The sequence below is a fragment of the Staurois parvus genome, unplaced genomic scaffold, assembly GCF_062004578.1.
Source record: "Staurois parvus isolate SC_StPar_1 unplaced genomic scaffold, SC_StPar_1.0 ptg002140l, whole genome shotgun sequence".
Taxonomy (NCBI): domain Eukaryota; kingdom Metazoa; phylum Chordata; class Amphibia; order Anura; family Ranidae; genus Staurois; species Staurois parvus.
In genome coordinates this window covers 4,947,653-4,960,173 of record NW_028319936.1, presented here as the reverse complement: position 1 = coordinate 4,960,173, position 12,521 = coordinate 4,947,653, and the positions used below count along the sequence as shown (strand labels likewise).

Genomic DNA, 12,521 nt, shown 5'->3' with positions numbered 1-12,521 from the left:
AGAAGGGACAAGTCTCAAAATAAAATGTATCTTGTATCTAAAGTAGCAATAGCTATTTAAAAACTACTACTGGTCAAAACTGGGAAAAAGATTGTGCTTGTGTGTAGAGGGTAGTATCTTTTTTGCCTTTTTATAGAATGGAAAATAAATGAATGTTTGGTAATAATACCACCACACAGTCTGTTACAAGTACTGACAAAGTTATTGCTAAATTAGGAGGTTCATAGTTCAACTAAGGAAATTGACCACCTCAGTACTAGAGGTTTTGATTTGTTTTTTTTTTTACCCCTTACATACCAAAGATGGTTATAGCATTATATTGTCTTCAACATAAATTTCTAACTGATGTTTAATTTTTCTCTTATTTTTTATTTACCAGGAGGTGTTATTGATCTTTTATTTTTCTTCAAATTGCTTACAAGGTTACTTCACCCCTTCTAGCTAAGAGCACACATGTGTGGCCCCACTGAAGTGGGTCTTTTCCATGGAACCACATATATGCACTGCTGCGTTTTATACTGAGAGTGTGCTCTCAGCGCAGAAATCGAACTGTCAGTGATCTATCTGGATCTTGTACAAACAATTGGGATTTGGTAGACCTGATTCCCATTCACTTGATTGCTGTGATAGCCTCTAATTGGTGATGACAGTACGTCAAAAAAAATGGTGAAAAAAAGTCCTGGCATTTTAGGACCTCAAGAAATGAGAGGCCGTCAGTACATCAGCATTAATCAATTTTCAAATATACAGTGGGTATAGAAAAGAATCACACAACCCCCCCCCCCCCCCTTTAAAATAGCATTTTGTTGCTTTGCAGCCTGACATGAAGACAGTTTTTGTTTTATCCAGCTGTATTTACTTATAACTTATAACATCCAAGTGAAGGTACACCAGCACGTTAGGAAAAAATTAAACAGAATCACTGAGTTGAAAAAAGGATCACCCCCTCCTAAAAATGATTTGTAAACTTAATCAGGTGTAGATAATCACCTTTTCAATGGCATACAAAACCATTTGACTTTCAACTGTGATCAGCTGTGGTCATTTTGATTACCTCAGCCTGAAATGAGCTTTCCTGGAGCATTTCAGTCCCTTTTAGTGCAACTGAAGCAAACAACTATGGGTGGCAAAGCACAAGTCAGGAGATTGATATAAAAAAAATGTCAAAAGCTGTATCAATGCTTAGAAGCACAGTGAAGTCTATTATTAACCACTTGCCTTATGCCCTATAGCAGGCATTATTTTGCACTTCCGCCACACGGGGGTTCGTGCCACGGCCTGAGGAGATTTTCAGCTGTGAACTGTCACAGCACAAAACGATCTGCCACGTCCCGGCGAGCTTGTCTGCACCTGCAGATTGTCAGGAAGCAAGAACAGAGCTATGGCTATGGATGTTTACCCCTTCCCAGCCAGAGTCATTAGTACAGTGTCAGTGCATAGTTTTAGCACTGATCACTGTAATAGTGTCACTGGTTTCCACAAAATGTCAGTGTAAAAATGTCTGCCGCAGTATCGCAGTCCTGCTGTAAGTCGCTGTTCGCTGCCATTACTAGTATAAAAAAAAATTCCAGTATATAGTTTGCAGACGCTATAGATTTTGAGCAAACTAATCCATATACACTTATTGGGATTTTTTTTTTTTTACCAAAAATATGTAGCAGAAAATATTTTGGTCTAAATGTATGAAGAAAAATTATTTTTAAAATGTTTTATTGGATATGTTTTTTTTTCAAAATTTTCAGACTTTTTTTGTTCATAGCACAAAAAGTAAAAACTGCAGAGGTGATCAAATGCCACCAAAAGAAAGCTCCATTTGTGGGGAAAAAGGACATAAATTTCATTTGGGTACAGCATTTGCATGACTGTGCAAATTCCCCACAAATGTGGCTTGTATGGGAGGTTTGTAAGAAAAAAAGCCACTTCTCAAGAAAGGCCACATACAGTCACGACTGAACTTTGCCAAAACGCACCTTGAAGATTCCGGGGCCACGTGGAAAAAAGTGTTAATGTCAGATGAGACTAAAATTGAGTTATTTGGCCTCAACACTAAACGAAATCTGTGGCAGAAATCCAAAACAGCTCACCATCCGAATAGCACACCATTCTTGCAGTAAAGCATGGAGGTGGTAATATCCTGTTTTCAGGGAGGGGGTTTCTCTTCTGCAGCAGGGACTGGGGCGCTTGGCAGAATGGATGGGGCAAAATACTGTCAAATTCTGGAGGAAAATCTGTTGCCCTCTGCCAGAATGTTGTCAGTGGGCAGGTGGTTTACTTTCCAACATGAATATGACCCAGAGCACAGAGCAAAAATGATCACACAGTGGTTGAAGGAGAAAGAGGTGAATGTCTTTACATGGCCTAGTCAGAGCCCAGACTTAAACCTCATTGAAAATCTTTGGAATGATTTGAAGACTGCAGTCAACAAACAGTCACCATCAAATTTAACTGAACTTGAGCAGTTCTGCAAAGAAGAGTGGGCAAATATTGCAAAGTCTAGATGTGCAAAGGTAGTAGAGCCATATCAAAACAGACTAAAGGCTGTAATTAACTGCTTGCCCACCGGCCTATAACAAAAATACTGCTACAAGGCGGTACGGCTGTGTAAAATCACATGTGTGTGTATATACATGATTTATAATTTCCGGTTAGGAGGTGCGCGCTTCAGCTGTCGATCACCGGCAATAACCAATCACCGAGTATCACTGATGGGAGAAAGGTCTGTATGTAAACAATACAGATCTCTCCCCTGTCAGCTCCAGCACATTGCTTTGTATTGCTCTGCATAGCAGAGCAAATAAGCAGCGTACTTACACTGTAAGCCATGCACACAGGAAAACAGCCCACTGTAGTAACCACTGTAGTAGTGTCACCTGGGGATGCTCATGCAATGCAAAGTGTAAAAAAAAAAAAAAAAAAATCCCTGATCACCCCCCTCCCCCCCGAAAGTGTAAAAAAAAAATATATTTTTAATACTTTTTTTTACACTACTTGTACTTATAACAATGTGCGGGTGGGCGGGCGGCGGCGGCTCTGGGCAAATCGACGTAATCTTGCATCGCTTTCTATTCCTGGGTGTGTGTGCCCCCACTGCCCCCTATGCCATCCAGGGAGAGAACTACGAACATAGCACTGAGTAAAAGCAATACATTTTATACACACATTAGATTAGCACGTTTAACTTGATCACCCCATTAATCCTTTGATCACCCAGCCAGTGCCATTGGTACAGTGTCTGTAGACTGTTTCACCGATCACTGTATTACTGCCACTAGCGGCATCAGATAGTGTCAGGGTCAGCTAGTATTCGATTGCCCTCACTCTATCGCACTCACATTATAGGCCACTGATCACTGCCATTACTAGTATTGTGTTTGTACAGATCAATATATTGATCACGAGCAAAACTATACTAGTGCCTCCTTTGTATAGTGTCCCCAAAAACCGTGTTAGGAGGATTAGTCCCGAGGATTAATTCCCTGTGATAACAATAAAAGTAATAAAAAAAAAAATAAAGGGACAGCGTAAAAATAATTTAAAAAAATAAAGCAAAATAAATATTAAAAAAAAAATTCAGCCCCATCCCTGTGCTTGCTTGCAAAGGCAAACACAAGCGGTGGTCCCATCACATCAAGGGCAGTAATTCTACCACTAGACCTCCTGTGTAAATCTAAAATGGTGAACTGTAAAGGCTTTTAAACTGTTGACTATGGATATTAAAAATTTACTTAATTTGACTTTATTGCATGGGTGTGTGCAATTTTAAAGCATGTCATGTTTGGTATCCATTTACTCAGCGTAACATCTTTTATATTTTATCAAACAATTGGGCAATATATTGTGTTTTTGTGCATTCAGATTCTAAAAAGGAAATTTTTTGTCAGGTTTTTTGGAAAAAATATAAACACCTGACGTTTTATTCTCTAGGACCTCTGCTTTAAAAAATATGTTTGGGGTTGAAAATAATTTTCAAGTAAATGAAGTGTCAGAAATGGCTTGGTCTCTGTCAGTACTGTACAAAATGTTGATCACACTGGGGGAGACTTTTTTCCCTTCCTACGTGCGAAATGGGAGGCTGACCTGCAGATGTCCTTTTCAAAAGAAAAAGTGAACTGGATCATTCAATTAGCTCCAAAATCCTCAATAGCTAATCATTTCCAAGAGCAGGGATACAAACTTCTGTCCAGGTGGTATAGGGTCCCGGTACTATTGAACAAATTCTACCCTTCAGTCTTCAGTTTCTGTTGGTGGTGTCAGAGGGAGGAAGGTACTTTACTGCATATCTTCTGGCAATGTTCTCTGCTGACTCAGTTCTGAAGGGGAGTGAGGAACTTAGACTTACAGCTGACCTCCGTTGATATGGAAACAGACCCATTGGCCTACCTCTTTCATCTCTACTCGGTACTGCTACGTCGCTATAGGCGCTCCTTGACAGTTCATCTTTTGAATGCGGCAAGGGGAAGCATTCCGGATTTGTGGAAGCAAACCTCTTCTCTGACCATGGGTCATTGGTTTGCGAAGTTGAATGAAATTAATTCAATGGAAAGCCTTACTGCCTCCCTTAATAATAAAGAAGATGTTTTCGGGACACGTGGCAGCCTTGGACAATGTATACTTGCTCGGTGCAATATCGGGATGAGGCGCCCACCTCCTTCGGGGGGGGTCGAGTCCTCCTCGAAGTCACATTTGGCAAATTAGTTGCCGAACCATTTGATTGGTATTTGGGGGGAGTAGAAGGAGCGGAGGGCCCTGTGCTACTCTGCCCCTCCACCCCCCAGTTCTGCCTCCGGTTCTCTCTGTGAGCCCCCACTCTGTCCTTTCTCTCTGGTCCCATATCCCCCCCCCCCCCCGTGAGATAAGAAGATTAGTGGTGTTCCACGTTATTTTTCCTTTTTTTTTTCCCCCTTCCCTTGTGTTAGACTTTTCCTGTATGAGTGGCCTTACATTAGTTATGTAGCAGATGGGATGTATATGGCCTATTACTCCTGATCTTAGGATCTCTGTGAACTGTTGTGCCTTACGGCACATATAACGGTTTCCGAAATGTATGTGGATCTTCTTTGTTTATTGTGTGATGGTACTCCTTGTATGTGCACATTGTCTTCCTAAATAAAGAATAAAAAAAAAAAAAGAAGAAAAGGCTTGGTCTTCAAGTAGTTAGAAGAGTGGGTGATGTGTGACAGAAGCTTCTAATGTTGGCTTTGAAATGTCAGGATATTAGAAGCACCATCAGTATATGAGAAATATGCCCTTTGAAAGCCTATTTGTGTGGGGGAAAAAAAGGACATAAATTTCATTTGGGTACAGCATTGCATAACCGCGCAATTACCAGTTGAAATAACAGTATCGAATAGCTAAAAATGGCCCAGTCATTAAGGTGGGGGGGTTAAATCTTCCGGAGGGCAAATGGTTAATCATGCTGTAAAGAACACAGGCAATGCTATTCACACACCATAGATTATAGCTTTATACTTTCAGGTGATTGGACAGTGGCAAGCTTTTTAGGATACACCCTCCTACCCCCTGGTATGTGAGTCAAAAAGCTAGTGTCTGTAGGTGCTGGACCTCTTCTCCCTTCCTGAGAAACCGGCTTTACTACTGGAGCATTTTTTTTTTGTTTTTGTTTTTTTTTTGCACACATTTAAAAAAAAAAAAAAAAAAACATTTTAGGCCAAAGATTACACAAAACCCCCAAACATATTTTCTGAAAACAATTTGTCACAGGTCTAAGAAACACAAAATGTCTGTAAAAAATACACTAAAGTGAATTTTAGGGCAAGCCAATGCATTAAATTAACAAAATTTTTGCTAAAATATAAAAGACGAGGTTGCACCAGATAAATGGATGCCCAACATGTCAAACCTTACATTTGTGTGCACCCGTGAAATGGCGACAAAAGTCAGTAAGTTATATTTTCTATAGGCAACGCTTCAAAAGCCCCTACATGTCATCAGTTTGGTTTTTATGGAGGAGTTCTTGTGCTAGAATTATTGCTCTGACTCCAGCGTGCATGGCAATATGTAACATGTATCACAATGTGTCTAAGTTCAGGTTATGTACTTGCATGTAACTTTTTTTTTTTTTTTTTCATCACATAGGGGATAGAAAGTCCCCTATGTGATAATTGTTAGAGGACAGGCTCTCCTTCATGAGACATGCAGGGTCTAAAAGACCCTGCATGTCTCCTCTGGCTTCCACATTTCTCCCCAGCTATTCTAGCCAGGGAAAGTGACGGGTGTGGGAGCTGCTACCAGGGGTGTGTGGAAGCAATCTGCTTGTAATGTTTTATACACAGGCCTGGTGGCTGTGGCCACTGGATTGTCTGTAAGCCTCCCCACCCCCCACCTTATATGTTGTACATAGGACATTATCATGCAGTTCACACAAGTTTAAAATTACCATTTTCAAAATCACAATATGGGTTAGAAATGTTTTTTTTTGTAATGCTATTAAATATTAAAGTTCTAATACATGTGTTTTTGCATCACTTTCAGGGGCTTCATAAAGGTCAGAATTCACATTTGGCAGGTCCTAATGGTGAACGACCTATTTCTTCCACTGGGCCTTCCCAGCATCTCCAAGCAGCTGGCACTGGTATTCAAAATCAAAATCAGGTTGGACATCTTACCATGCCTAGCAATTCAGTAACACAGGGGGCTGCTCTCAATCACCTCTCCTCTCACACTGCTACCTCAGGTGGACAACAAGGCATTACTTTAACCAAAGAGAGCAAGCCTTCAGGAAATGGAACAGTGCCTGAAACAAGCAGGCTTTCTGAAGGGACACCTAACAGTACTGCCGGTGTAGAGGGACTTCCTAATCATGTCCATCAGGTGACGGCAGATACTGTTCCTAGCCCTAGCCATGGAGATTCTAAGTCACCAGGTTTACTTAGTTCAGACAATCCTCAGCTCTCTGCCTTGTTGATGGGAAAAGCCAATAACAATGTGGGTACTGGAACCTGTGACAAAGTCAACAACATTCATCCAGCTGTTCATACAAAAACTGAGAATTCTGTTGCCTCCTCCCCATCTTCAGCCATTTCCACAGCGACACCTTCTCCAAAATCTACTGAACAGACAATGACCAACAGTGTTATCAGCCTTAACAGCCCCCATAGTGGACTTGATACAGTCAATGGGGAGGGTATGGAAGACTCTCAAAGCCCTAAAAAGAAGGACCCAGCTATAATTAGCCACAAACAAAGCCCTCAGACTATACCATCCATGTCAGTTTCCATATACCCTAGCTCAACAGAAGTTTTGAAAGCATGCCGGTAAGTGTCCGTGTTTTCTCACTATAAAACATTAACTTTTGTCTCATCAAAACCCCTTGATGGACTTTGAGACTACATTGCAGTGTTTTAAAGTACACAAACGTGCATATTCAGTAAGTACATGTTTAAATTCTTTTAATATTTATGCACTGTCATTTTTAGCATAATTTTAACTTTCTGCTGGTTTTCCATATGATTTACTGCATTTCAAATGTCTGTTTGTAGCCTCCCCTTAGTAGTTATTTGGCATTTGTACAAGAATCCTGTCTTAATGACTGTTAAGATATGCTCATTTCATGTTAGAGCATTTGTTTTGTAGAGATCATACCAGACTCAGATTTCCATAGAGCAGAAATGTAGCTTAGTCATTGTGCAGTACTAAGCAGGAAGCAGTGTAATATGTAATGATCTCATATGGCATCTTGAATATACAGTAAGTCCCCTACATATGAATGAGTTCCATACCAAGAGCTCATTCGTAAGTCCAACAAAGTCAGCTCTTGCAACCAATGGCTGTGAGCACTGATCAGTGTGTTCTGGCAGCAGGAAGTTCCCCTGTCAGAATACAAAGGCACAGCGGGGGAGATCGCCACATCAACAATGCATGTGTTGATATGGCGATCTGTCATTTTTTGTTTTTTTTGTTTTTTGTTCAGCCCAGTGGGTTGAATGGAAAAAAAAAAAACTGAGTGTATGTACTCCACTTTATATGATTGGACATGTTCACATCTTGGAAAGTTTGCAATTTCAGCATTCATAGGGGACATACTGTATATATTTTTGCAAACGCTATTCTGAAACGGTTTTCATAATAACAGTGGTTGGTATGCAAGTCAAATATAGCATTTAATATTGGTGTTTTATAAAGTGTTGACAATTTACATAGCACTTTACATATATGTTGTACATTCACATCAGTCCGTGCCCTCAAGGAGCTTACATTCTTAAGGTTCTTAAATCACAATCATACATATACAGTGGGTAATGAAAGGAATCAGCCCCCTTTTTAAAATCACATTTTGTTGTTTTGAAGCCTGAAATGAAGACACATAGTTTTTGTTTTATCCATCTGTATTTACTCAGTGCAACTTATAGCATCCAAGTGAGATAGAACACCATGTCAGAAAAAAATGTAAATAATTCAAAACACAATCACTGAGTTGGAAAAAGGATCACCCCCTCCTAAAAATGACTTGTAAACTCAATCAGGTGTAGGTAATCACCTTCTCAATGGCACATAAAGCCATTTGACTTTCAACTGTGATCAGCTCTGGTCATTTTGATTAGCTCAGAATAAAAAGAGCTTTCCTGGAGCATTACTAGTGCAGCTGAAGCAAACCATAAACTATGGGTGGCGAAGGCACTGTGAAAAGTTTTCCGGGATAAAGTTGTGGACAGACACAAGTCAGGAGATGGATTAAAAAACATGTCAAAAGCTTTATCAATGCCTAGAAGCGCAGTTAAGTCTATTATCAAGCAGTGGAAGTTATTTGGTACATTAGGAAACTGGTCAGAGAGGCTACCAAGAAGTCTACAGCAACCCAGAAGCAGTTGCTAGAATTGTGTGCATGTGTCTTGTATAGGATGGTTGCAAGAAAAAAGCAACTCCTCAAGAAAGGCTACATGCAATCACGACCGAGCTTTGCCAAAACACACATTGAGGATTCTGAGGGGACATGGAAAAAGGTGTTCTGGTCAGATGAATTGATTGAACTATTCAGCCTCAACACTGAAAGATATGTCTGGCAGAAATCCAGTACAGCTGCTCACCGTCCAAATAACACTATGCCTACAGTAAAGCATGAAGTTGTTTCTCTGTAGCAGGGACTGGAGCACTTGTCAGGATAGAAGGAAAAATGGATTGGGTAAAATACCGTCAAATCCTTGAGGAAAATCTGCTGCCCTCTGCCAGAAAGTGGTCAATGGGAAGGTGTTTATCTTCCAACATGACAGTGACCCAAAGCACACAGCAAAAATGATCACAGTGGTTGAAGGAGAAAAAAGTGAATGTCCTTGCATAGCCTAGGCAGAGCAGACTGCAGTCCACAAACTGTCACCATCAAATTTAACTGAACTTGAGCAGTTCTGCAAAGAAGAGTGGGCAAATATTGCAAAGTCTAGATGTGCAAAGTTAGTAGAGACATATCAAAACAGACTAAAGGCTGTAATTAAAGGAAAAAAAGTGATTCAACAAAAAATACTGACACAAGGGTTTGATCCTTTTTCCACCTGATTGTTTTTGAATTTTTGTTTTTCTTCTGACATGTTTGTGCTATATCTTTCACTTGGATGTTAAACGTTGCACTGAATAAATATAGATGGATAAAACAAACTGCGTCTGTCTTCATTTCAGGCTGCAAAGCAACAAAATGTGATTATTTTAAAGGGGGGCAATTCTTTCCTATACTCATTTTACCTACCCCTTGTCTATTAGCCTACCAGTGTGTCTTTGGTGTGTGGGAGGAAATCAGAGTACCCAGCGGAAACCCACACAAGCACAAGAAGAACATGCAAACTCCAGGTAGGTAGTGTCATGATTGGGGTTCGATCCAATGACCTCAGTGCTACCAGGCACAGGTGCAAACCACTTTTCCAATGTTGCCCACAGCATGCTTTAAAAAGAAACAAAAAAAACCCACTTTGCTTTATATGTGCTCTTGTTACATTTACATGGTCTTGTAAAAAGGTAAAAGCGGTTCAGATAGCAGGATAAAGCATGCTGCATTTGCCAAAAAAGTAATGCCAAACCTGGTATTTTGTAGCAATGCGCGCACTGCTCAATAAGATCTAGTTCAAAATGCAACCCCTGGCAAAAAGTATGGAATCACCACTCTTGGAAAATGTTCATTCAATTGTTTTAATTGTGTAGAAAAAAAAAAAACAATCAGACATGTCTCAAAGCTATTTTCCTTCTGCCAACCTTCTGCTTTTAAGAAATACTTAAAAAAAAAAAAAAAAAAACTAGTCAATTGCAAACTTTTTGCAGATCAAGGAGAGGTAAAAATATATGGAATTCCTAAATTCTGAGGAAAATATGGATTCACCATCTACTTTGCAGTTCTAAAACAAACATCTGCGTCAGATGAGATCTGCAGTTTGCAGTTAAAAAAAAAAAAAGAGTGCTTGCACACCTTGGTGAGCTGTTGCACCAAGCTGATTGACATGAATCATGGCTCCAACATGGGTCTGATCGAACTGTAAGACATCGCCTAATGGAAATGGGATTTACATGCAGAAAAGCCAAACGAAAACAATCAACACCTAAACAGAATAAAACAAGGTTACAGTGGGCTAAAGAAAAGCAATCATGGACTGTGGATGACTGGATGAGAGTGATATTCAGTGATGAATCATGAATCTGCATTTGCCAGGGTGATGCTGGAAATTTTGTTTGGTGTCGTTCCAATGAAATGTATAAAGATGACTGCCTGAAGAAAACATGCAAATTTCCACAATCATTGATGATATGGGGTTACATGTCAGGTAAAGGTACGAGGGGAGATGACAGTCATTAAATCTTTATTAAATGCACAAGTTTATATTGAGATTTTGGACACTCCTTATTCCATCAATTGAAAGGATGTTTGGTGATGAATCTTGCCACAGGGCAAAAGCCGTGAAAACATTCCTTCAAGAAAGACATATAATGTCAATGGCATGGCCTGCAAACAGTCTGAACCACAATCCAATTGAAAATCTATGGTAGAAAATGATCCATGACAAGGCTCCAAACTGCAAAGTTGATCTGGCAACTGCAATAAGAGAAAAATGGAGCCGGATTGATATGGTTTGTTGATGGTTAAATCCATGCCTCAAAGGATGCAAACTGTTATAAAAGCCAAAGATGGTGCAACAAAGTACTAATAGTGTAGTGGTGTTTTTTTTTATGATTCCGTAATATTTTCATAAGAATTGAGTGATTCCATATTTTTTTATTGGCCTTGTACATATGGTTGTCAATTTTGCTCCTTGCTACGCTAATATCACTGAGTTGTTGGGAAAAGGTGTTCATGTGAAACAATAACCCCTACACCAGACATATAATCTTCTACGGAAGATACTTTGACGTGCTTTTGCTCTAGGAGGGTACCAGGGAGGTGTTCATGGCATTTGTAACACATTGTAACAACAGCAATTTTGGGCCAGGTTTTACTCATGTCATGGACCCCATCCGTTTAGTTTATCTGGATCTAGAATTAACACGTGAGGATGGGGTTGTTATAACCAAGAATTATTCCAAGCCCATTGGTGGCAACTCGTACTTACATTGTAAAAGTTGCCTCCACCCTACTTGGAAGAACAATATGGACAGTTTCACAAGCTAAAGAGAAACTTCTCCAAAACTCAGAATTATATCAAACCAAGTAAGGTCCTGTTCAGTACGTTTAAGGAAAAGGGGTATCCTGAAGCCCTCCTATTAAACTCCTATAGGACCTTTTTAGATTATCCACCCACCACTAGTAACACCACAGTCCCTAGGTATAACAACATGAGATTTGTCACAGTGTTTAATGGAAATTATAAAGTCATATGTAATATCATGAAAAAAAATATTTTGTGTTATGATCTTACTTAGGTCCCCATCTTCCTTCAGCCCCAGAAATTGTTTTTAAGAGGTCCCATACACTCAAGAATTTGATTGCACCCAGTAAACAAAGGAATCCCCATAACAGCAGACAGATTGATATCCAATGCTATTTTGACAATAGGGTTGGCATATACCAATATGAGAGACATGGACGTCTCACATGCCAATTTATTCAGCATGGACAGTCTTCCTTCTCTGACAGACTGGGCAATAAGTTCACAATTAATCACGTGCTTTACCAAGGAAACTGTTCATGTTTTCTACGGTGTTCCTGCAACCTACTCTATGTCGGATGCACAAAGCGCACAAGGGTAGGGGAACACCGTAGACGTATAGAAGAGGGAAAAGACAAACTTGGTATTCCACCTCATTTTGAATCCCACAACGGGAAGGACACTGAGGGCCCTCTCAGTACTAGTGATTGAATACATACCCAAACCGTTCTCTCGGTGACAATGAGAGATTTGTGTTACTATGTAAGAGAGAAACTTTTTTTGGATTATAGATTAGGTACGCTGTCCCCCCATTGTCTGAATGAAGAGATTGAAATTCATGCTATAATTTTAATATTTTCAACCATTTCTGATATTAACGTCTCTCTTATTGATTTTGTTCCCTTTATTCCCCTCCCTTTCTTTTATTTGTGTCAGATACATTTC

At 39.8% G+C, this 12,521-nt stretch overlaps 1 protein-coding gene across 11 annotated transcripts in view; it reads left to right on the top strand.

Moving 5' to 3' along the window:
* Nucleotides 1–12,521, top strand: part of KDM6A (lysine demethylase 6A) — a 212,446-nt gene that overhangs the window by 136,995 nt on the left and 62,930 nt on the right. For all 11 annotated transcript variants that reach the window (XM_089665149.1, XM_089665148.1, XM_089665146.1 and 8 more), the window contains one exon: nt 6,493–7,274. In XM_089665149.1, the coding sequence (XP_089521275.1) occupies nt 6,493–7,274 (782 nt within the window). The remainder of the gene's footprint in view (nt 1–6,492; nt 7,275–12,521) is intronic.